The 25,691-nt window shown below is 39.3% G+C and overlaps 1 protein-coding gene across 1 annotated transcript in view; it reads right to left on the bottom strand.

Moving 5' to 3' along the window:
- ZNF292 (zinc finger protein 292) overlaps window positions 1–25,269 on the bottom strand; it is a 95,640-nt gene extending 70,371 nt beyond the window's left edge. Inside the window, exon 1 of the mRNA XM_043591889.1 lies at window positions 25,020–25,269. Within this exon, the coding sequence (XP_043447824.1) occupies window positions 25,020–25,187 (168 nt within the window). The 5' untranslated portion in view covers window positions 25,188–25,269. The remainder of the gene's footprint in view (window positions 1–25,019) is intronic.
- Window positions 25,270–25,691: the final 422 nt, after the last annotated feature.

Genomic DNA, 25,691 nt, shown 5'->3' with positions numbered 1-25,691 from the left:
GGTAGCAAAGGAAACAATCAACAAAATTAAAAGGAAGCCTATGATATGGGAGAAAATATTTGCAAACTATATACCAATAAGGGGTTCATATCTGAAATGTGTAAGGAACTCATGACTTAAGAACAAAAAAAAATCCAACTAAAAAATGGGCAAAGGATGGAGACATTTTCCCAAAGGAGACATACAAATGGCCAAAAGGTATATATAGGAACAGGTGCTCAGTATCATTCATCAGGAAAATACAAATCAAAACCATAATGAGGGGTGCCTGGGTAACTTAGTTAAGCGTCTGGCTCTGATTTCAGCTCAGGCTCTCAGGGTTGTTAGATCGAGCCCCATGTCAGGCTCCATGCTCTCTCTCCTCTCTCTGCCCGTCACCCAATGGTGTGGGTGCTCTCTCAAAATAAATAAATAAACTTAAAAAAATAATTTATGGTGTGTCCATACTATGAAATGTTTCATTTAAAAAGAATGAAGTAGTTTTGAGTCTGCTTTGGAATCTGTGTCTCCCTTTCTCTCTCTGTCCATCCCCTGCTCATGTTATATCTCTCAAAAACAAACATTAAAAAAAATTTTTTTTAAAGAGAGACAGCATGCACAGGGAGGGGCAGAGAGAATCTTATGCAGGCTCCACACTCAGCTCAGAGTCTGACTCCAGGCTTGATCTCACAACCCTGAGATCATGGCCTGAGCTGAAATCAAGACACTTAACTGACAGAGCCACCAAGGTGCCCCTTAAAATTATTACTGTTACTTAAATTGGCATATTGTGTTAATTGAAGGAGGCTTTTTTTTTTTAAGTAACTTCTTAGTAAGATACAATACATGCCATATGAATTTCATGTTGTATTTTCTTGCAGGAGCTACCCTGAAACAAAAAATACATATTTGACAGCAACATATGAATTATTTTCTTCTCTATTATTCTTACTGTTGCAAAAATCCTATTTTCCTTTAAGATGATCAGGTTCATTCCCCTATAATTATCTTTATCTAGCACATTACACCCTCACAAAATTTCACATGTCAAAGAACAAAATAAAATAGCATTGTTTCCATTGCAAGTGAGGGGGCAGAATTTGTATTTGTAACTTAAAAAAATTTTTTTTTCTTAACGTTTATTTATTTACTTTTGAGAGGGAGAGAGACAGAAGAAGAGAGAGCATGTGCACGCACAAGCAGGGGGAGAAGCAGAAAGAGGGAGACACAGAATCCGAAGCAGGCTCAAGGCTCTGAGCTATCAGCACAGACGTGGGGCTCAAACCTAGAAAGTATAAGATCATGACCTGAGCCAAAGTCAGATGCTCAACCAACGGAGCCACCCAGGCACTCTCTTTTTGTAACTTTTTTGAGAAGTATTTTTTTTCCCTTTCAAAAACATTCACTGTACACATAGCAATTATATCCCAAGTTTTAAAAAATTAGGCTCCTCTACAGAAAAGATCATTTGCTTTTAGGGACGCTTTGGTGACTCAATCGGTTAAGTGTCCAATTCTTTCTTTTTTTTCAATTTTTTTCAAGTTTATTTATTTTGGAAAAAAATAAAGTTTATTTTGAGAGAGAGAGAGCACGAACTGAGTAGGGGCAGAGAGACAGGGGAGAGAGAGAATCCCAAGTAGGCACTGCACTGTCAGTGAAGACCCTAATGTGACGCTCAAACCCACAAACGACAAGATCATGACCTGAGCCGAAAACAAGAGTGGGACTCCCAAATGACTGAGCCACCCAAGTGTCCCAAGCATCCAACTCTTGATCTAGGCTCAGGTCATAATCTCACGAACCCAGCAACTGAGCCCAAAGTAAGCACAGAGTCTGCTTGGGATTCTCTCTCTCTCTCTCTCTCTCTCTCTCTCTCTCTCTCTCTCTCTCTGCCCCTCCCCCACTTGTGCTCTCTCAAAATTAACTTTTAGGGGCACCTGGGTGGCTCAGGTCATGATCTCGCAGTTGGTGGGTTCGAGCCTTGCATCGGGCTCTGTGCTGACAGTTCAGAGGCTGGAGCTTGCTTTGGATTCTGTGTGTGTGTATCTGTGTCTGTGTCTCTGTCTCTCTGCCCCTCCCCCGCTCATGCTTTGTCTCTGAAAAAAAAAAATAAATATTAAAAAAATAAAAATAAACTTTTTAAAATATAAAAATAAATATAAATTTACTTAAAATACTAACTAGATAAATGTTCCATTGGTGGTAAGATCATCATCTACAGAGCCAGGGACATCAGTTTTATCTTCAATTATACCTCTACACTAAGTTGTCACAAACAGTGAAGTTAAAGCAGTAGGACCAGGAGGTAGGAACCCCCTCAAACAAGATTCTGGTATCCTACTGTTTTACTGATTTTACTATAAATAACATAATAACATAATTTATTTATTGCAACATACAGATTCATTACTTCTGTACCAGTATACAGGCTATTGGATATAGATTTAACAAATGTTGCTATAAAATCAACAATCAATTTTATTCTTTCCTCCTTCAATATCTTGAGACATCATCATTTATTTTAAATACATATCACACCTTCAAAGAGAAAGCTAGAACTAGGGTGCACAAAAGCCAACACAGAAGTCAGAAATCCAGTATCCACTGAATTGAGAAGAATTCCTGGGAACTGAAGGCAGTATTAACAGAACACTAATCAAATGCACAGAAATAACTGCAGATATGTGGCAAAAGTTATGAAAAATATGAAGAGATCTTAAAATTAGCAAAGCTACTGATTTTAAAACCTCACACGAAAACTCAAATATGAAAATGATGAACAATCAAATTTAGAGGTCTGCAAGTAAAACATTTAACAAGTCAGCACTACTAAGAAATCAGTCACAACACCACTTCTGTGTCTCCTTTGCCTTACCAGTCCCACATCCTCTGGGAGTATGGGGTGTGCTTTTCTTTTAATCCAACCTCCTATTTGGGTAACTTTTTATTTATTTTTTAATTTTTTTTTTTAACATTTATTTATTTTTGAGAGACAGAGAGAGACAGAGTACTAGTCGAGGAGGGATAGAGAGAGAGAGGGAGACACAGAATCCGAAGCAGGCTCCAGGCTCCAAGCTATCAGCACAGAGCCTGATGTGGGGCTCAAACTCACAAACCATGAGATCATGACCTGAGCCGAAGCCAGGCACTTAACCAACTAAGCCACCCAGGCGCCCCTTGGGTAACTTTTTAAAAGATAATTCACATGACTGTCATTTGTTAATATTCAAAAAGAAATGACCAGGGGCGCCTGGGTGGCTCAGTCGGTTGAGTGGCCGACTTCAGCTCAGGTCATGATCTCATGGTCCATGAGTTCGAGCCCCGCATCAGGCTCTGTGCTGACAGCTCAGAGCCTGGAGCCTGTTTCAGACTCTGTGTCTCCCTCTCTCTGACCCTCCCCCGTTCATGCTCTGTCTCTCTCTGTCTCAAAAATAAATACACGTTAAAAAAAAAATAAAAAAAAAAAAACAAAGACAAAAAGAAATGACCAGGTAGAAACTTTTTGAGCTATCAGATATGCTAATATCTTAATAGAATTGAAAAGTTCTCACTTGATGTTTAGATTGTTTAGAGATATATTTAACCATGAGAACATACTCATTCCATTCCCTCATCCTTAACAATTTTTGGCACCAGTGGCTTTTAAGAATGACTCCTGCACAATTACAATCCCAGTAGAATGAATAAATGAATTTTACAACCATAGTGACTTTATTAATACTAAATTTAGTTTCCATGGACGAGGTGATGACCCAAATATGCCATGGTTATGAGGGGAAAAGTATTGGTACTAATCTACAGGCTTAATGTGTAAGTATAGTATGTAATTTATTTCATTTTAGCCTACTGCATCGAATAGGGTCCAACCAAGAAATAGGAATCACACAGTAATTTGAAAATAAAAAGTTTCATTTAAAGAATTATTAATTATAACAGAGGAGTAACACATATAAATGCATGGAGAGAATACTAAAGAATACCAGAAGACTCAGTGAGAGTACCCAAGACAGAAACAAACGTAGAAGGCCATTCCCCAGAACTAGGGTATGGACCAAAGAGAAGGTGTGGTTGCAGCCTACTGGATGGCAAAGAAGCTCACCAGGTTGGGTTGTATGGGCCTAACAAACTGGTTAGTGAGCACACAAAGGGAGATGAAACCGGGAGCCTGACCCAGCAGTGGCTGCATAGGAGAGCAATAGGAAAACAACCCTCTGTGGTATAAGCAGATGTGCAGGGGGAGTTGGGGTGTTGGCTGCTAGCTCTCCGGGAAGGAGACATGATATCTGGGGTGTGCAATGTCCATGGCAGAGGAACTGGTGAGGTGGTCACTAAGTTGGGGCTGGGGTTGTAAGTTTACCAAGAATGTGTCTACTGTGGGCATTCTCTTGGGGCAGAGGACCACTAGATGTCCCCATACCTGTGCCACTAGTAGCCATGCAGAAGGAATAAGAAACAAAAACAGAAACCCCTTCCTTGTGTAGTGTCCCCTCAGTATCCTCTACTGACAAAGTTTAACATCAATCAAAGAAGAAATGCTTAAAGCATCCAATATCACAGAGCAAGTAAGAGTTGATTCAGAGCTGAGAGGGAATATGATAACCGGCACACTTAATACTCAGGTGTCGTCATAAAGGGTAAAGCATGACAAAAAACAAACTGGAAATACACACAACATCAAGTGTGACTAAAAGACAATAATTAAAAAAATTTGCTGTCACTGCTGTCATTTCTCCAGTACAATCTGAAAATGGGAAAAATAAGCAAATATATTATTATATTTAAGAATATATCTCAGAAACCTCAGCTACTCATAGCACTATAAACCAGTGGTTTCAAAGAGAGAGAGAGTATACAGTGAAGGACAAAAGTGGGGGGACTTTTTCTATTGAATATATCTAAAACATAAACTTTATAATCCAGTACTCAGACCGAAATAAGTATATAAGCTGTAATAATAGGTATATGTGGAGAGTGTGTGTGTGTGTGTGTGTGTGTGTATACATACTCTCTCAAAATATCTTACTGTACTGTACTAACCCTTCTTCTTAGGATAAAACTATAAAATGCCTACGTGATGAGACAAAGTGAGGTGAACGATATAGGTACTGTGATGTAGCATTAGGCTACTAGTGACCTGACTATATGTCAGAAGGAGGATCGTCTGCTCTGGACCACACATGATGATGGGTAACCAAAACTGCAAGAACAGTGAAATAGTGGATAAGAGGGGGGACTACAGTCTATAAATATAAATATATATGATTTATAATTAGACATTCCTATACTGAGGCTTCATATTCAAATGTTTACTGATAGAATACTCAATTAAAAGCAGCTTAAATATCGTCGATGTAAACAATGACCCAATTTTTTCCTATGATTTTTAGGTACTTCTTTGTGCCAAATAAAGAGACAAAACACCTTACAAATGCAGATTTTTTTCTTAATCCAACAAAGAAATTATCTTAGTTATACACAGAGCTTAGAAACCGATTTCTTCAACCAGCTGCTCCCATTATAGTTTATAAATATCAATCACCTTTATAAATTTTTTATTTTAGAGAGAGTGAGAGAGTGGAAGCAAGGAAGAGGGGCAGAGGGAGAGAGAGAATCCCAAGCAAGCTTCACGCTCAGTGCAGAGACTGACATGGGCCAATCCCACTACCCCGGGATCATGACCTGTGCCGAAATCAAGAGTCAGACGCCCAATGTACTTACTGAGCCACTCAGGCACTCCTGTATCAATTACCTTTAAAAGATTCATACATTACTCAAATAAATTCAAAACTAATAAAATTCCCACTATTGCTAAACCAAGAGCCCTAATTAATACGTTCTTAAATAAGGCTAGTAATTAATCTCCACTACAATAGTAAAAGGCTTACATTCATTATTCTACTTTCCTAAAGTTTAATTTCAAATTCCTGGGGTGCCTGAGTGGCTCAGTCGGTTAAGCTCAGGTCATGATCTCGTGGTTCGTGAGTTCAAGCCCCAAATTGGGCTCTGTGCCGACAGTGCAGAGCCTACTTGGGATTCTTGCTCTCTCTCTGCCCCTCCCCTACTCGTGTTTTCTCTCTCAAAATAAATAAATAAAACTTAAAGAAAAAGGAAATCAAATTCTTCAAGTTTACTATTACAAATTCCCTCTGTACCCTAAAAGAAATGTCAAAAAACAACACCTACGGATTCCTCCCTAAAGGAAAAAAAAATTTATTTAATTTGCGTTTTGCTTTTTAAACATTAAATCATAGTTACTTACTTAGCCAAGTTATTTACTTCTCTGTGCCTTAGCAATCTCATATAAATAGGAATAGTAATTCTACCTACTTCAGAGAGTTGTTGAGAATTGAGTTCATCTCTCAATTTCAATCTCTCTCCCTTTCTTGCCCCAACACACACACACACACACACACACACACACACACACACACGCACACACACACATGTTCTCTCTCTCCCACAAATACACACATTTTGAATAGTTCCTGGCAAACAGCATTTAATAAATATAAGCTATTAAGACGACTATTATTAATCATATACTCACGTATACTTCATAAGAACTATATGTATTTGACCCAACTCAATCCTTGCCTGAACACTGATACCTAATGTGAGAACTGAGATGAAATAAAAGTGGTCAAAAGAAACCTAATTTCAGTAAGTAACAGCCTCTTAGGAGCACAAAATTCACTCTACTCTCCAATAATTAAAACATCTATTCAAAGGAAAAAGAGGAGAAAAACATTCAACAAGATTTAATTACCCATGATTCAGTAAAATAAGACACGGCCCCTGTTTTTAAGAAGCACCAATTTGGGAGTAAGTTGAGGAGACTAACAATCATAATACAGAGAAACTTTGATAAAAGCCAGAAAAAACATAAAAGTCTAATATAAATAAGGCAAATACGTCATTAAATCCATTTAGGAGTGTAGGAAAGCCTCATTAGAAATCTAATACCTAATAATTTTATCAGATTGAGGGAAAGAAATGTAGAGATATGGGGTTGATAAGAGGAAACACTAAAGGAAAAAGCTAAAGCCAAAGCACAGAGGTGAGGGAAGATATGAAAATTATAGTATAAGAACAAAACATAAAGACTTAAGGCTACAGAGAAGAAATATGGCTCCCAATTAGCCAAGCTGGTGCGTTGGGAGCCAGGTCATAAATCTGAACGTAGGCAAGTGAACTTGAATTTTATTTTTCACGGAACAGCTTCTTATGTGGTGCTTACTAATGTGATGGGCACTGTGATGATGCCTCATTTAATCCTCACAATCCTATGAAGTAGTATTATCCTCATTTAATAGGTTAAGGAACTGAATCCACAGCTGCTATATGGTAGAACTGAGATTTCACCTCATGATATCTAACACAGAACCTGAAGTCTTCAACAATGGGCTGCCTTTTAAAATCTTTAAGGAGTGCCTGGGTGACTCAGTCAGTTAAGTGTCTGACTTCGGCTCAGGTCATGATCTCACAGTTTGTGAGTTCAAGCCCTGTATCTGGCTCTGTTCTAACAGCTCAGAGCCTGAAGCTTGCTTCGTAGTCTGTGTCTTCCTCTCTCTCTTTGCCCCTCCCCCAGCTCATGCTGTCTCTCTCTCTCTCTCTCTCTCTCTCAAAAATAAATTAAAAAATTTAAAAAGAGGATTGTTAAAAAATTGTTAAATAAATAAAATCTTTAAGGAAAGTATATGATGTGATATGCTTTAAAAAGATAACTGATTATCTTAGAGACAATATAAAGACAGATTGGAGAGAATGGAGGACAGAAAAGCACCTTCATGAAAAAAAAAATCTTTTGAGTTTTCTTGCTGCAAGAAACTAAGTGGCCACTGATTAATATATCAGATCTAGCCAGAGAAGGCTACAGGAAGCAGTGCATGAATAAAATCAACAGAACTTGGTGAGTTGATTGTGGAGGTGAAAGGAGGAGTTAAAAATGGCTCAAGGTTTCAAATCCTAAGTTTAAGTGTGAGTGGGGGAAATGTCACCAATACTAACTACCTTTCTGTTTTGTGGGAGTGGAAGAATGTAAGGGAGAGTGATGAGTACAATTTCAAACATATTTAATTAGAAGTACCTGCTGAACTCCATGAGGAAGAGTCCCAGAGAGCTGGAAATAAGAGCTAAGAGCTAAGAAGAGTAGTAAGATCTAAAAGAATGGATACTGGGGCACCTGGGTGGCTCAGTCGATTAAGCATCTGACTTTGGCTCAGGTCATGATGTTGGGGTTCATGACTTCAAGCCCCACATCGGGCTCTCTGCTGTCAGCATGGAGTCTACTTCAGATCTTCTGTTCCCGCCTCTCTCTGTACCTCCCCCACACGTGTGCTCTCTCTCTCAAAAAACAAACATTTAAAAATAAATAAAAGAATGGATAACTGGAAATGCTATCCAGAGTGACAGGGGATGCTGTCAGAGTGGATGGCAACTGAAGATTAGTATGTAAATCATGGATTATCAACTAGGGCATCATGAGCCTCTTTCTGATGAGACTCCAATTTCAGACACGATGATAAAGTGGGAAAAATGGTTGAGGGTTACTCATGAAGAGTGCAAGGAAGAAAAGAACATATGAGGAAATGACACCAAAAAAAAAATCCTGAAATATTGAATCTAGCCTTTTAAATAAATCAATGGTAGCTAATAATTACTGTGGAACTACAGCAGGTAAAAGGGAGAGTCAGTGAAGGTGACTAAGGAGCAGTCACAAAAGGCAGAAGATTAGGAGAGCAGTGTAAATAAATCTGAAGGGAGATGAACTTAAGATCACAAACATTTAAAATGCCAACAGAGGCTGAGCAGGCAAGATACTTCAGCTTGTAGCCATGAATGAGTCTAATACTGCCAGATTCCTGACATTCCAAGATTAAGCCAAACATCCATATTTCAATATGAAAGCTTATAACTTTTCATAAACTTTTTTAATGTTTATTTTTGAGAGAGACACAGAGAGTAGGGGAGGGGCAGAGAGAGAGGGAGACATAGAATCTGAAGCAGGCTTCAGGCTCTGAGCTGTAGGCACAGAGCCCAAAGTGGGGCTCAAACTCACAAACTGCAAGATCATGACCTCAGCCGAAGTCAGCCACCCAGGGGCCCCAAAGCTTATAACTTTTTAAATAAATGTTTATTTATTTTTGAGAAGGAAAATGCACACGAGAGAGTAGGGGAAGGATGGGTGGGGGGGGCAGAGGATCCAAAGCAGGCTCTGCAATGACAGGAGAGAGCATGATGCAGGGCTTGGACTCACAAACAGTGAGATCATGACCTGAGCCAAAATCAAGAGTCAGACACAGGAGCGCCTGGGTGGCTCAGTCAGTTGAGTGTCCGACTTCGGCTCAGGTCATGATCTTGTGGTTTGAGCCCCGTGTAGGGCTCTGTGATGACAGCTCAGAGCCAGGAGCCTGCTTCAGATTCTGTGTTTCCCTCTCTCTCTGCCCCTCTCCCGCTCATGCTCTGTCTCTCTCTTTCTCTCAAAAATAAACATTAAAAAAAATAAAAAAAAGTCAGACACTTAACTGACTGAGCCACCCAGGCACTCCAAAGCTTGTAATTTTTAAAATGTGGACAATTACACTTTCTTACAAACAATGCAAACACGTGAAGTAATCTGAGCTGCTGGATTGCTACCTGGGTCTACACTTAATAATGTATTACAAATATGCTGAGCAAGTGACCTTTAAAAGAACATTTTCTTTAGTACGATGGGTAGAATCCAAACTGCAAAGGAACATAAGAAATAAAGACAACAAATATGGTTAACTTTCCAAGAAGTGTGGCAGTAAAGATTAGAAAACAAGATTAAAAGGCCCCTTTTTAAGGTAGAAGTTTCATATGTGGAGAGACAGGCTTAAAGAAAATGAAAAAAAATCCTAATATAAACGACCAACAGGGGCACCTGGGTGGCTCAGTCAGTTAAGCATCGACTCTTGATCTCGGCTTAGGTCATGATCTCTCTGTTTGTGACTTCGAGCCCTGCACTGGGTTCCATGGTGACAGTGTAGAGCCTGCTTGAGATTCTGTCTCCCTCTTTCTGCCCCTTCCCCACTTGCACTCTCTCCCTCTCTCAAAATACATAAACTTAAAAGAGACAGAGAGAGAAAAGAAAAGGAAAAAAAAAAAGATAAATGACAACAAAGCAAAAAGATGAAAAAGACGTATCTGCAAGTTCAAGGTCAGGAATGATGGAAAGAAAAATGACGAAGACACAGGAAAAGTGGAAAGGTTCTCTGAGGGGGGGAGAATCTCAACTGCACTGATGGAAAGATCCACTTTCCAGGGAACAGCCACTACTCTGGAAACACTAGGAAGAAAATGAAAGCTCCAGAGAAAATAAGATGAAGATTTGGGGGAATGTGTAAGATGGCATAGGTCTTCTGTATAAACTTTAAAAAAGATTAAAACCTTAGCACTCAGTATATCTGTAGAACTATTTGTGTGTGAGTTGCACTATTTTTTTATTATTGCTTTAATGTTTATTTTTGAGAGGCGGGAGGGGCAGAGAGAGACACACACACAGAATCCAAAGCGGGCCCCAGGCTCTGAGCTGTCAGCACTGAGCCCAATGCGGGGCTCAAATTCACAAACCGTGAGATCATGACCTGAGCTGAAGTTGGATGCTTAACCAACTGAGCCACCCAGGCGCCCCTAAGTTTCATTTCACTATTAAAAAAAAATTGTTTTAAGTTTCACTAGTATTTAATGTTTATTGTTCCTCTGAAAAGGTATGATTTCTCTATTCAAACAACATACATGTCAGCTCCATGCTTCCAGAGAAATAAATTTATTTTAAATCTCAGGTGCCAAAAAAAATGAGTTTACTTAACATGCATGGTATGTAAAACAAAAGTAAGCAGCACAATTAAAACTCTTTAAAAACTAAATACAATATATGAAAATTGTTAGTGATGGCTTTATTATGTCATTCATAAACTATCTTCACCAGAATACAAAGAAGAAAGGAGTAAAATTAAGAAAAATAAAGGGAAAAAATCCCAGTTGTTTAAGAAAATAATGTCATAAAAGAAGTATGCCTGAACCCCTTTTATAACTCTGGCATGGTACTGTTTTGTGTTAGATCAGTCCTTGTCAAACTTTGCTGTTTTATACATCAAGATATGAAGTAAGACTTTGGGGTAGAGGAAAGGAGTTCCCTTAACAAAAAAAATTTTTTAAGTTTCAAAACCACTATCTAGATGACAATAAACAGTATTTTACTAATATTAATATTCATGAGGGACAATTTCAGATCTAGTCCTCTTAAGTGTACTAATATCTAGCATTTACTGTGTACTTCCAGCATCATAATATACAAAGTGATCAGCAAACATTATGCCTTAATCACAACAGCTTGAACACAGATATTATTACCTTGTCTATAGATGAGGACACAGACACAAAACCAAGCCTGAAGTCCAATAAGGGAGTTGTAATTCAAACCATAATTCAAAATCTATACTTTTAGTTATAATATAATACACCTTCTCTCATCCCCAGCCTCTCAAATCCCAGGTTTCAAATTTTGGATGAAGGAAAGGTTTCAATGGTAAAGCCACACACAAGTAATCTCTTTCCCCTTCACACCACCAAAATAAAAAGATTTTTTTAAAAATATTTTTTGATGTTTATTTATTTTTGAGAGGGAGAGAAAGAGAGAGACAGAGACAGAGAGAGAGCGAGGAAGGGAGAGAGAAAGAGGGAGACAGAATCTGAAGCAGGCTCCAGGCTCTGTGCTGTCAACAGAGCTCGATGCGGGCCTCAAACTCACAAACCATGAGATCATGACCTGAGCTGAAGTCAGATGCTTAACTGACTGAGCCACCCAGGCACCACAAAAGATTTTTTTTATAAATTATTATAAGATCAAATTCCACCTTCTCTAGAATATAGACTTCAAAAAATTTGGTAAATCAGTAATTGTTATTTTTCAAAGTGATGATAATAGATGGCATTGAAAATGACAGAGTTTCCAAATTATGCTGGGTCATTATCACATATAAAACATCAAAGGTGGTTCCAAAGTAGTCTCTAAGTGTAAATGAAAATGTTTTTATATTTTAACAATCATTTAAAATAACTACGCCTTTTATCAATTCTTACAGCAAAGGTCTGTATCATTTCCATTCCATTTCCATTTCCATTTCCATAAAGAAACAAAGAAAAATTATAAGAAGCATGCCAAGGGTCACAATAAACAATTTTGTGGAAATTAAAACCAGTGTCCTTAGAATCCCAAACCATTAATTCACAGTATCTAATGGGCTGTCAAGAAAAGTATATACGAAAGACAGGATACAAAGAACAGGTTTCTTTCATCAAGGAAAACAAGATTTAGAAAAGATTCGCCCCCCCCCCTTGGGGGGGGGGCGGGGGGGGGGTGTCAAACACCACAAATGGTTTCAATGAAGATAGGTAAATCCTCAAATGTCTTTTTTGTGTTAAAAATAATTTCTCTTTGGGGCGCCTGGGTGGCTCAGCTTTCGACTTCAGCTCAGGTCATGATCTCGCAGTCTGGGAGTTCAAGCCCCACACTGGGCTCTGTGCTGACAGCTCAGAGTCTGGAGGCTGCTTCAAATTCTGTGTCTCCCTCTCTCTGCCCCTCCTCTGCTCACACTCTGTCTCTGTCTCTCAAAGATGAATAAATGTTAAAAAAAATTTTTTTTTAATCTCTTTAAGGTAGCATTTACAACATCAGGTCACGTTTTCAGAAATATTTTATAAACAGGTCACAATATTGTATATACTAAGTCTGACTCACTTTTTGTCAACATACTCAGTTTTACATACTAGGGTGAATTCTTAATTACCAAAGAAACACCTAGTTATGATACAAGCATTCCGAACTGTTTCCTACAAAATATCTTCATGCTGACCATGAACTTCATGATCACTTTGAGAATGTAAGTTTTATTCATAATATCAGTTATTATGTGTAATATCCCAATTTAAGCAGACAACAATTTTTTTTTAATTTCCCTAATAGAGCTTTAAAATAAAGTGATACAAATATGATTTGGATAAGTCCAAATCACAGTACATCACAAGATTCAAACTACTTAAGTATCAATTTTAACAAGTATTTTATTAAACTGTATGTTTTATTCTTTAGAAATATAATCTGTGAGGGGCACCTGGGTGGGTCAGTCGGTTAAGCGTCCAACTTCAGCTCAGGTCATGATCTCACAGTCTGTGAGTTTAAGCCCCACATCGGGCTCTGTGCTGACAGCAACAGAGCCTGGATCCTACTTCAGATTCTGTGTCTCCCTTTCTCTGCTCATGCTCTGTCTCTCCCTCTCAAAAATAAATAAACATTTTAAAAGTTTAAAAAATATATATAATCTTGTGAAAGTTTTTTTCAAAATATTAAAAATAAAAATTTGTATTTTGCAGAGTATGAATTGATAAAATGTTAATACTTTTAAGTTAGACATGTAATGTTTCAGGTTTTTTATTGACTGAGACCATATCTGCAAAACTTAGGGAAAGATCAAGAAATGCTTATATAGAAAATACAAAATGTAAGCTACTGATTTGGAGTTAACAAAATTCTAGGGGCATCTAGGTGGCTCAGTCAGTTGAGTGTCCAACTCCTGATTTCAGATCAGGTCATGATCCCAGGGTCATGGAACTGGACTCTGAGCATGGATCCTGCTTAAGATTCTCTCTCTGCCCCTCAGTTTCTCTCCCCAGCTTAAGTGCACACTTCTCTCTCTCTAATATAAATAAAATAAAATTCTAAATGCCTGGTTTTGATGATAATAGCTCACCTAAAAAAGGTAGTAAAATCACTGCTACTTAAAGGAAATAATTGTCTTTCAAAAATCACATATATCTGCAGGGCACCTGGGTGGCTATGTTGGTTAACCATCTGACTCTTGATTTCGTCTCAGGTCATGATCTCACAGTTCATGAGTTCAAGCCCTACATAGAACCTACACCTGCACTGTCAGTGCACAGCCTGCTTGAAATTCTCTCTGCCCCTCCCCCACTCTCTCTCAAAAATAAATAAATACAGACACCTGGGAGACTCAGTTAGGCATCTGACTCTTCATTTCAGCTCAGGTCATGAGCTCATGGTTAGTGAGTTCAAGCCCTGCATCAGGCTCTGTGCTGACAGCATGGAGACTGCTTGGGATTCTCTGTCTCCCTCTTTGCCCCTCCCCAACTTGTACTCTCCTGCTGGTTCTCTTCCCGCCCCCCCCCACCAAAATAAATAAATAAACTTAAAAATAATTAAAAAATAAAATACAATAAAATCCTCTCTCCCTCTAACTGCTCCCCCCACTCTGTGCACCCAATACATGTGCACTCACTCTCCAAAAAAAAAAAAAAAAAAAAAAATCATGGCACCTGGGTAGCTCAGTCAATAAAGCATCTGACCGGGGTGCCTGGGTGGCGCAGTCGGTTAAGCGTCCGACTTCAGCCAGGTCACGATCTCGAGGTCTGTGAGTTCGAGCCCCGCGTGGGGCTCTGGGCTGATGGCTCAGAGCCTGGAGCCTGTTTCCGATTCTGTGTCTCCCTCTCTCTCTGCCCCTCCCCCGTTCATGCTCTGTCTCTCTCTGTCCCAAAAATAAATTTAAAAAGTTGAAAAAAAAATTAAAAAAAATAAAGCATCTGACCAACTTCAGCTCAGGTCATGATCTCATGGTTCATGAGTTCAAGTCCCACACTGGGCTCTGTGCTGACAGCTAGGAGCCCGAAGCCTGCTTCAGATTCTGTGTCTTCCTCTCTCTGCCTCTCCCCTGCTTGCACTCTAACCCTCTCTCTCTCAAAAATAAACATTAAAAATTTATTTAATTAAAAAAATTTTTAAAAATCACAAATATTTGCTTCAATTAACTTTGGTAAACCAAAATTACTACAGCATACATATCTGATATGCTAACTTTCATATATCCCCATAAAACTGGTTGGGGTAGGAATCAAGTCAATTATTAATTACCACTTTTAAATTTAGATTACCTCTTTATAAATATAAAACCTGTATCTACAAGGTATAAAGTTAATATACAATATTGCCTATGTCAGGTATCAATAAGGATGCCAAATGTTCCACATGAATACACTGTCCAGATATTTGAACTGCTTTATTTTAGCCATTTAACCAAATATCTGTCTTCCTAAACAAATGCCTAATAAAATTTAATATTTTCTAATGATTCAGTGTCATACCAAACAAGTATTACATAGTAATGATGAGATCCTACGAAGCAATTTGGATTAAATGGGACATTTAAACAAACTGAATGGTATTTAATCCTATGATCTCACAGGTCTTCAGATTAAACAATTCACTATTAGTAAAGGATCTAACAGTGCTTGTTCTGAACATTAAATCTTTCCTCTTCAATTTGGTTAGTCCAGCCTCTAACTCCAAGCTTCATTCTCACCCCAGCCTTATTTTTTCAAAGAAAGCATGAGCTAAAGATCTTGTCCAGATTGCAGAGGAGCTCATATTTGAAATCAAATCCATCCGGCTTTCTACTACATAACATGGCTCCTCTAAGTCAAGTCACAAAGGAAGTAAAATGAACAGGTATACTTGTAAGGAATGAAGAGACCAATTTAGATGGAGCAGAAAGTTCCCATTGAACAGTGAAAGGATGGACAAAAATAAACAACAGAGCAAACAGAGCCCTGGGCTAAGGCTTAAATTTGTATGTTATGCTATGCACCAGTATTTCTCAAACTGGGTTCCATGGTCATAATGCAGTTTTCAGCATTCACTATAAAAAAACTTAAAACTGTATTTTAATTTTGATGCTCCTCCTAAATAAAATATAAGAATGTTCTGAATCAGCTAGAAGGCCAACTGATAAACTCAGGACTGCCTACCTTTGTACTTAACTACTAAACTGAGCACAGTGATGACCCTATAAGTAGTATTTTTCAAACTGCTGGTTATGACTATCAGTGGACTATAAAATCAAGAGCAGCTTTTCAAAATAATAATAAATAATAAAATAGAATGCATCACACATTGTAAGGATATATATGGTTTTGTGATAGTTCAGTGTGACAACTAAGTGCTGAAGTTAAAAAAAAGTTACATCTTAATCTATGAGCTGAGGTCAAAACTTGTAACTGTAAGATCTATAGACTCAGTCTCTTGGGTTTCTGCAAACTCAAATTTGAGAAACACTGTTGTAAGTACTGGACTGCCAATTAGGTACAAAGATAAAAGCAGGATATTGGGGAATTTCATAAATAGAAAGTAAGGTTAAAAGCAAGTTCATCAGTTAAGAAAAAAAGAGGGCCAAAGATTAAGATAAGAACTAGGATGCTATTATTGGACTGTACAATGTATAGACAGCACAAAACACCAAACTGCGACCAAATTTAATATTAAGGTGAACTATTGTAAATAAAGAGGTTGTTCTACAAATTTTCCAAAGTTTGAGTGATGTAGTAGGGATACCCTTCTTCTATTTAAAGAATGAGATTAGGGGCGGGTAGGTGGCTCAGTTGGTTAAGTGTCTGACTTCGGCTCAGGTCATGAGCTCATGGTTTGTGGGTTCGAGACCCACATCAGGCTCTGTGTTGACAGCTCAGAGCCTGGAGCCTGCTTCAGATTCTGTGTCTCCCTCTCTTTCTGCCCCTCCCCCACTGGCTCTTTCTCGCATGCGTACGCACACACTCTCCCTCTGTCAAAAATAAATAAACATTAAAAAAAAAATTCTAAGTAAAGAATAAGATTAGTAAAAGAGACTCGATGGGGCACCTGGGTGGCTCAGTTGGGTTATGTGGCTGACTCTTGATTTCGGCTCAGGTCATGATCTCAGCATAGCGTGTAGCCTGCTTGGGATTCTCTCTTTCTCTCTCTCTCTGCACCTCCCTCACATGCCACATGCGCTCTCTCTCAAAATAAATAAATAAACGTTTAAAAAATCTTAAAAAAAAAAAAAAGACTGAAAATATCTTTTGCCAAACTAAGAGAAAAGAACAGAGAGCTGTGCTTTGATTATTGAATATGGGTGACCAAAAAAAAAAAAAAAAAAAAAAGCAAAGACAGGGCTATAGAGAGGAAAAATTTTAATTTGACCTATAAAAGTGCCTGAAATTGCAGTGGGGAATAAAGGAAAATGAGATATGTGGTAGATCGTTACATAAATGATCCCTAAAGAATCACATCTCCCTGAACCCAAAAGAAGCTGGGTTTGATCACTTGTTGTACCCAAAGGGACCATGCCAAATTCGACACATGCAGAGGTTTAAAAAGCAGTTGTGCAGTAGAACTTGTTCTCTTCCTGCCATGTAACAAAATCCTAGGTTACCTTACTAGATGATAAGAGTGGGGATGAGCCAACCCAACTGAAGAACCTTGACCAACCCACCTGACAACCACAAGACAAATTAGTGAGACCATCTGGGACATTCAGCCCCACACAACCTACCAGCTGACTGCAGACCACCCAACAGACCCACAGACTTGAGAACAGTAATAAAAACAGCTATTCTTCTGGGGCACCTGGCTGGCTCAATTGTTAGAGCATGTGACTCTTGACCTCAGCTGGAACCTCAGTTCCAAGCCCCAAACACCTCTTCTTCCAAAGCCACTATGTTTTTGGGTAGTTTGTCACACTGCAATAAAACTGACTCAGGATACTTCAAGAAAAAACAAAGTTGGGGGTGCCTGGCTGGCTCAGTCAGTAGAGCATGTGACTCTCAATCTCAGGGTTCAAGCCCCATGTTGGGCATGGAGCCTACTTAGGAAACAAATACCAAAGGTTTTACCATTGTGAACTTCTTTTTGTTTGTTTCAATGCCCCAAATTTAGAAAAGAGAGTCTTTAGTCAATGTAACTATATATTATCTACACTTAAAAGATTCATTAAAATTCCTTTGTTTGGATCCTAAACCCTTAGTCTGGTTCTTACACTTTTCTAACCTATTTTTCAAACCAACTCCTGATATTTTCATCCAAGATGCCAGTTTGAAGTTGTTCCATTTTTCTGGGTGTTTATTCCCATCCTTCCCACTTGTTTGGTTATCTAAATTCATTCAAGACCCAATGTAAATAGTGTTTTCCTTTCCTGCCTAATTTTTACTAAATTAATTTCAAAATGACCAGTTCTCTTACTTCATACTCCACTTATTGTATTTATGACTATTTTACTATCTAATATTATTGCTTAACTCAATACATGCCTTAATTTTTGTAAGAGCTTTGAAGGCAGAGAGCTCCATAATGCTCCATAGCTCCCTTAGTACTCCCACATGAGGAATTTAATTATCTAAAATACATTAAGAAAAGATACATGTAATTGAATTTTAACATATCTTCTTGGCTAAATATAAGTATTTACAGACCGTTAAGTTTTTGTAATGTAAAGTCAAGGGGGGGAAGGAAAAAATTTTTGTTTTTGAGGTGCACTGCGCAACTCTCAAGGCTGAAAGAGAAATAACAAATCAAGAGGTTCTCCTGGAAAACAATACAGGGAGTATGTAACAAATACATTAATAACAAACTTTCCATTTTATAAATGAGGCTTCTTTCATGGTGACTGGTTAATTTTATGAACTGGATTTATGTGTGGGAGTTGGAAAAAACAAGGTAATTTCTCAACTTTGACAGAATTTCAAGGCAAATAAATAGACCAACAATTTCATATAGTTAAGAACATATATTTTCAAAGATCCTTGGTTTGCAGATTAGTGATATAAAATATTATGAAGAGCAATTGCAGAATACATCTTATCTTGCCCTATTTCAATTTAGGACCAGAAAGTGTCAAAAAGGAGGCAAGCAAAATTTGGTAAAGTTTTCCTTTGCTAAAATTGGCATAAGCATATTCTGGAAAGTAGAATTTAGTATCTCTAATATGAAATCATACTAATTATGAACATTTAAAAATTTATTTCCCCTGAGCATTACCTACACTTTTAAAGTTTAAATGACTTATTACTCCCTCAATACCTAAAGTAATTATCACTAATTAACAAGCAAGCCATCTTTTCTTCTGATTAGAAGTGTCCTAAAAATTAACTTAAGATATCCTCTAATAATCAAAAGAATAAAGTTTAGCTTTTTTTAAGAAAGCGAGCATTTTCAAAATACCACTATAATAAAGCTAAGAAAACAGGCAGATAAGCAAAAGAATGAACTTGTATCAAACAGATGAAACTAAAATATACACTAAAATATTTTAACTATATAATTTAAGTACTCAGTAGCTCTTCTAATAGTTTTGATTTTTGTTTCTTACACCAATAAGGCACTAGTTAATACAAGTACTAAGGCCCAGCTCAAATCCTATCTCAGTAAAGCTTTCTCTGATACCCCAGCCAGAGTGCTTACCTCTTACTTTGAACAATTTATCGAAATTATTATGCAAAAAATTAACTTATTTATCTAAATAGCCACCAATAATTAACTAAGCATGGCCACAGACTGGAATTACCATGCAGTTTAAAAATAGAAAAACATAGGGGCGCCTGAGTGGTTCAGTTGGTTAAGCACTGTACTTCAGCTCAGGTCATGAGCTTGTGGTTCGTGGGTTCAAGACCCGCATCAGGTTCTGTGCTGACAGTTCAGAGTCTGGAGCCTGCTTCAGATTCTATGTCTCCCCCTCTCTCTCTCAAAAATAAATAAACATTAAAAATAGAAAAACATATGGGGTGCCTGGGTGGCTCACTGAGTTAAAGCGTCCGACTTCAGCTCAGGTCATGATCTCCCGGTTTGTGAGTTCAAGCCCCACATCGGGCTCTGTGCTGACAGCTCAGAGCCTGCAGCCTGCTACAGATTTGTGTCTCCCTCTCTCTCTGCCCCTGCCCCGCTCACACTCTGTTTCTCTCTTTCTCAAAAATAAATAACATTAAAAATTTTTTAAAAAGATGGGGCGCCTGGATGGTCGCTCAGTCGGTTGAGCATCTGATTTTGGCTCAGGTCATAATGTCACAGTTCATTAGTTCAAGCCTGGCGTCGGGCTCTGTGCTGACAGCTCAGAGCCTGGAGCTTCGGATTCTGTGTCTCCCTCTCTCTACCCCTTCCTCACTCATGCTCTGTCTCTCTCTCTGTCTCTCAAAGATGAATAAACGTTAAAAAAAAGAAAAACAGGTTTACACGAGCAACTATGGAGTGATCGCGAAGAGATATTTTTGGTGAATAAAAGCAAGATGCAGTATATAATATGTCTACTTAATTTTTTAAAAAGGACAAATATGTATTTCTGGAAAGATGGATAAAAAAACTATTCGGGAACTGTCTTTGTGGAGGGTGACAGGAGGTCTGGGGTTGGAAGATCAAGTTTTTACTGTATGCCCTTTCTCTGTTTGAATTAAAAAAAAATTTCGGTACACTACATTTTCAATTTAAAAAATAAAATAAAAAAATAAAGTAAATCTGTTAATGATACACTGTCTTTTGATACTTCTTCAACTACCATCTTGAAGTTTCATTTACATCTTATTATTTTATATACTAGAGTCTTCTGTATCTTATATCCCCTGCTAACATCTAAATCTAGTCTTTGCATTAAATGCTTTCTTAAAAGTACAGAATTTTAATTATATCAAAAGGTCAAACCTCTGCTTTAATCAGGACAATAAAGGATGCTGAAATTGCCACCCACTTACCCCAGTAAAAGTGAATTGTTTTAGTAATTGTTTAAGTAATTACTTGCAATTTCTACTAAGGAAGCAGAAATTTTCTTGACCTCTCAAGCTCAGTGTGAATTTAAATATGGCCAAGCATTTACCTGGACCTGTTCCAGATTAACCACATTTCTTAATATGCTAACTATATTATCTTAAAATGAAAAGAGCATAATAACTTTTAAAAGTCTTCCTAATACGTTATTTTTCTTCCTGTTGTGTTCCTCCAAAGAACATTCTGGGTATTTAGGCAGAGGAATACTTTTCAGTGGGGTGTAACTGTCCTGATCACCTCAAAAGTTAGCACCCATGGCCCATGGGCACTAAATGTCACTATCACATCCACAGATCCTGCAAATGACAAACTGACCCCACCTATTTTCAAATGCCTTAAAAGAGAGAGCTTCAGGAAGAAAAGGACTATGCCAGTTGAGAAACACTACTTGTATGAATGAAAGCATGCAGATACAAAATACAAACTTATTTCCACAAATCAATTCAACCTTTTCAAATAATTATCGGTCACCAGAAGATAAATGGCCAAAACCAGTCACAATTCATGTATTAATCAACCAGTCATCCAGCCCGGTATATAATGCTGTCAACATCATGCCCCAACAAATCATTCTTCCAACTATTACAATGGCTTAACTTTTTAAGTAATTATTTTAAAATCCTTTAAGAATAATTCTTCTATTGAAATGCTTTTGTTTAAACTTCCAAATAAGTAGCTTTCCATTTTACTACACTGATCTCAGAAATAAAAGATACAAATCACAGTTTACTACAATTAGTTGTTTACCTTCCTTCAGAGACTGTAGGCTCCTTCAAGCCAGGGACCAGATCTGCCTGGCCCACAGTGTAGGTATTCATTAACGATGGTGAGTGAGTGAGTGAATACTGACCAGGTCTAACACAAAAAATAGCCCAAGAAGTTCCAACTATAATCAATTTTTATATAGTAATTATCCTGACACAAATAAGTGCAAGAAATTACTTCTGGCTATCCTATATTCTTATTCTAAGCGGATTTTAAGAAAATTAGTAAATCAGGGTGCCTGGATGGCTCAGCTGGTTAAGCTTCGCACTTCTGCTCAGGTCATGATCTCACAGTTGGGGAGTATGAGCCCTGCAATGGGCTCTGCACTGGCAGTACAGGGCCTGCGTGGGATTCTCTCTGACCCTCCCCAGTGTGCATTCTCTCTCTCTCCTCTCAAAATAAATAAACTTAAAAAAATAATAAAATTAATAAGTCAATTACATTACCCATATTAAAGCTAGCTTGCAAAGATTTAAGGAAATTTTTGAGTTCTGACAGGTACTCTCTTACGCTCATCTTTTCCCACCTTTCCCTCCTCCTACTTCAGCTTTAAGCAAATGTTCAGGTATAAAAGTAAAAAGGGGGCATACTTCCAACTCAATGTAAAGAAAACAATACTGCTAACAGTGAGAAAAATTTAATGTCTTTTATTTCTACTTTACTTCTCAGAACGCAATCTACTGTACTTAATTAAAAAAAAAAATCTACTAACTAGGATGTATAAGCAACTTCTACTTATGTAGGTTTCACCATATTCTCCAGAAACTCATCTGTTGCTGAGGTAAAAATTCAAAATATAAACTAATTCATTTCTTTAAACTAATTCATTTTTTAAAATAAATGCAAGTTAGGATCACACAAGCACTAAGCGTTAACACATAGAGAATATTAACTCTGAAGCCCACTGACAAATATTTATCTTTGTCTTTCTGAAGCATGTAAATATCCCAGTTTTGTGGGAAACCCTTACATAGAAAAAGCTAATCTCAACGCTAGAAATCAGGACATAATTTCTAGCTCCCTAGCATTTCAAGTACTGTTTTTAGATTGCTCTAATAAATTCTTTGTTAACCACTTCTTTGCTCAACTCATATCAGAATGTTAAGTAATAATGGCTGGGATACAATTTTAAAGAAACAATTATGTTTCAAGTTACCTCCCATTTAACAAAATCACTAAACAGTAACAGGTTACTTAAAAACAACAACAACAACAACAACAACAAAAACAAAACAAAAGAGTATGTTCTAGAGGGATCAAATATCAGATACACTCTAACTGTTCAAGTAATGGAGATTACTTTTAAATGCATTTAAATTATTGTGGGATTTTAATGCATGAAATATTTCATTATTCTTGAAATCCACAAATCCGGTATTTGTTTTATTATGTTTCCTGTAGCATGGGTCAATAAAAACTATTTACATATTATAAGACTAATAGCTTAAAAGGAATACAGGAGGGGCGCCTGGGTGGCGCGGTCGGTTAAGCGTCCGACTTCAGCCAGGTCACGATCTTGCGGTCCGTGAGTTCGAGCCCCGCGTCAGGCTCTGGGCTGATGGCTCAGAGCCTGGAGCCTGTTTCCGATTCTGTGTCTCCCTCTCTCTCTGCCCCTCCCCGTTCATGCTCTGTCTCTCTCTGTCCCAAAAATAAATAAAAACGTTGAAAAAAAAAAATTAAAAAAAAAAAAAGGAATACAGGAAATTCTTTTCATATCAATAAAAAGAAATGCTGCTTCATCCATTAAAAATACTTTTGAAAGTGATAACTTTATGATGTGGCATACACTCAAAAAAGTCCTACCTGCATGAGATTCCATTTTCCCAGAATTATTAATCCTGCGTAAAAATACTGCTGGCCAAGTGTGTTTACATTAATTAGCCTTAAACCCATCTGTGGACACTGCTATCTGAAAAGTATCTTTAAGCAAAGCTAGACTTTAATACTTTTCAAAGGCTAAAAATCAGACTTCACTTATAAAGAAAGACTTTCCCTTAAAAGGGTGTTAAGTATTCTTTTATATCTAAAATAAATACATCTAAAAGACCAATTAACAAGTTGGTAGTTCCAGGCAGGTCAAATTGGCAAATTTCAACAATTCTTTAAAACAAGGATTCAAAGGAATGATGGAATCTCTGACATAAGTATTCACCAGACCTAGAGTACGCTAAGTGGGGAGCTTTCACATTGCATATACTACTAGAGAAGTCACCACCTAATCTGACAAAGTTTTTTTTTTTTTTTAGATAATGAACTACTACCAAATAGTGACAATAACGTGCATATTGAATTTTTTGTAGGTGTTCAAGTATCCCTTATAAAGAAAAAATTTCAGAACTTGGAGGTGAAAAATTAAAATGAAATCTATTCGAATATTCTAAAATGGTCCTCCCATTGTTTGGCTTAAGCTCACTATGTTTCCAAAACAATTTCTCTATGATGATACATTCACAAACAAACTCTAAATGGGACTTGCATATATGGTCTTTTTCCTCAAGACAATCTAGCCAAAATCTTCACCACAACCAGTAACAGCACCTTGAAATTTCAAACGTAACTGGAGGGGTTTTAATCAAATCCAAATGTAGACCCAAACTCTCCGATTGCTATCAAGCAGTGTTACCAGCATTCCAAATCCTGCTTTAGAACGCAGTTACTGGAAAGCAGTGTCCTTGTGCAAGAAAAGGAAGGAAAGGTCTGAAACTGACCTGAGCACAGGTCCACAAGAACCTCAATCCTCTCCTTTTCACCAGAATGCCAAATAGGGAAGGATCCAAGTAATAAGGGTGGCGGGGAGATGCGGGAGGAAGGGCAGAGGAAACCGTACTCCTCCAAGGGTGAAAGCAAAAGAGAAGCGGACTCTGGAAAGCCGCCCCACAAAAACATTCGACCGCAGGAGCAGGGAGAGCTCCTCTCCTCTACCGAGGAGAGCAACCTTCACACCATGGAAGTGGTGCACCAAGCAAGCAAAGGCAGGAAGGACAACCTCTGCGCCCCCCACCCCCGAACGTCTCGGCTAGCTCCAAGGGGTCGGCGGGGACTGTTCCCAGAACGTCAACAAAGGCCCCTTCAGTCCTAAGGCGAAACTCGAACAACAAAGGCCGGGAGACAGGGAGGACGGGGCCGGGGGCGGGACGGATGAAAGCAGGGGGAAGCAAAGGAATCAAACCAGTGGGGGCGGAGGCCCGTCGGAGTGGGAAACCAGAGGCGCAGAGGCGGGGGGCGCGGTAATCCCCAGTGCACAATAAGAGGAGGAGGAAAAAAGGGGACCTGGCCTCCATTCCTCCCTTACCCTCTCCCTGCGGCGGAGAGGGCTCCAGTCTTCAGCCGTCTACATCTCCTCAGCCTCGGGGACCGCGCAGTCCCGAGTTCGGGGAAGGAAAGGGGCGGGGGGATTTTCCGCCCTGACCACAACTCCCTTCCCCCAGTTGGGAACTGCCGACAACAACCGCCACAACGGCAGCCACACAAAGGCGCCTGCCTCGTACTCTCCGCTCCCGCCTGGGCGGCGGCGCCAACGATGCCCCAGCAGCGACGACCACCGCTCGGCCGCCAGGCGCTCGCTCGCCCTCTTCCCTCTCTAGCTGGGGAAAAGGGGGAGGGGACCCCCAGGCGCCCTCACCTGGCACAGCTGCTGACAGTACTCCGTGGCCGCTTCCACGGCCGGCACGCGGCTCTCCCGCAGCTGTCGCTCCAGCTCCTGCAGCCGCTCGCCCAGGCGCTGCAGCTCCGCGACGCAGCCGCCTCCGCCGCGACTCAACCTCTCCTGCTCGGCCTCTTCGTCCGCCATCTTCACACCCCGCTCCGTCGCGTACGCACCTGGGTCACGTGATAACACAATGCCACGTTCGGCGGGGTCACGTGCCGGGCGCGCTCGCACGCCGCCGAGCACGTACAAAGGGCCCGGTGGGGAGGATGGGGGAGCGGGGAGATTGGCGCGAGGGAGCCCGAGGGAGGTGAAGGGAAGGGAAAAGGAAGAGGGCGGGGTTGGGGCGGTGCGGAAAACCGCGGTTTACTTACCCCGAGCGGGAAGTGGGCTGCTGCGGCCGAAAGGGGCGGGCCGGTGGAGGCCTGCTGTCGGTCACGTGGGCGCTGCGACCGTGGGGAGGTGTGGGGGGGAACCCTGGGGAGGGGCTGCCCTCTCGAGTGTCCCGATTCCGGCGTGGCTTTCCCCAATCCCCGAAGTCTTCTACGGACGTATGTCCTAATTCCCCAAGAGGACGGGTGAGCGAAAGCTCTGGGTGGGCTGGGGCAATGGCAGCATTTGCGGTTGGCCTGCAGGCAAGCCAGAGGC

Source organism: Prionailurus bengalensis, chromosome B2, assembly GCF_016509475.1.
Source record: "Prionailurus bengalensis isolate Pbe53 chromosome B2, Fcat_Pben_1.1_paternal_pri, whole genome shotgun sequence".
NCBI classification, from domain to species: Eukaryota; Metazoa; Chordata; class Mammalia; order Carnivora; family Felidae; genus Prionailurus; species Prionailurus bengalensis.
This window is presented reverse-complemented; position numbering and strand designations above follow the sequence as displayed.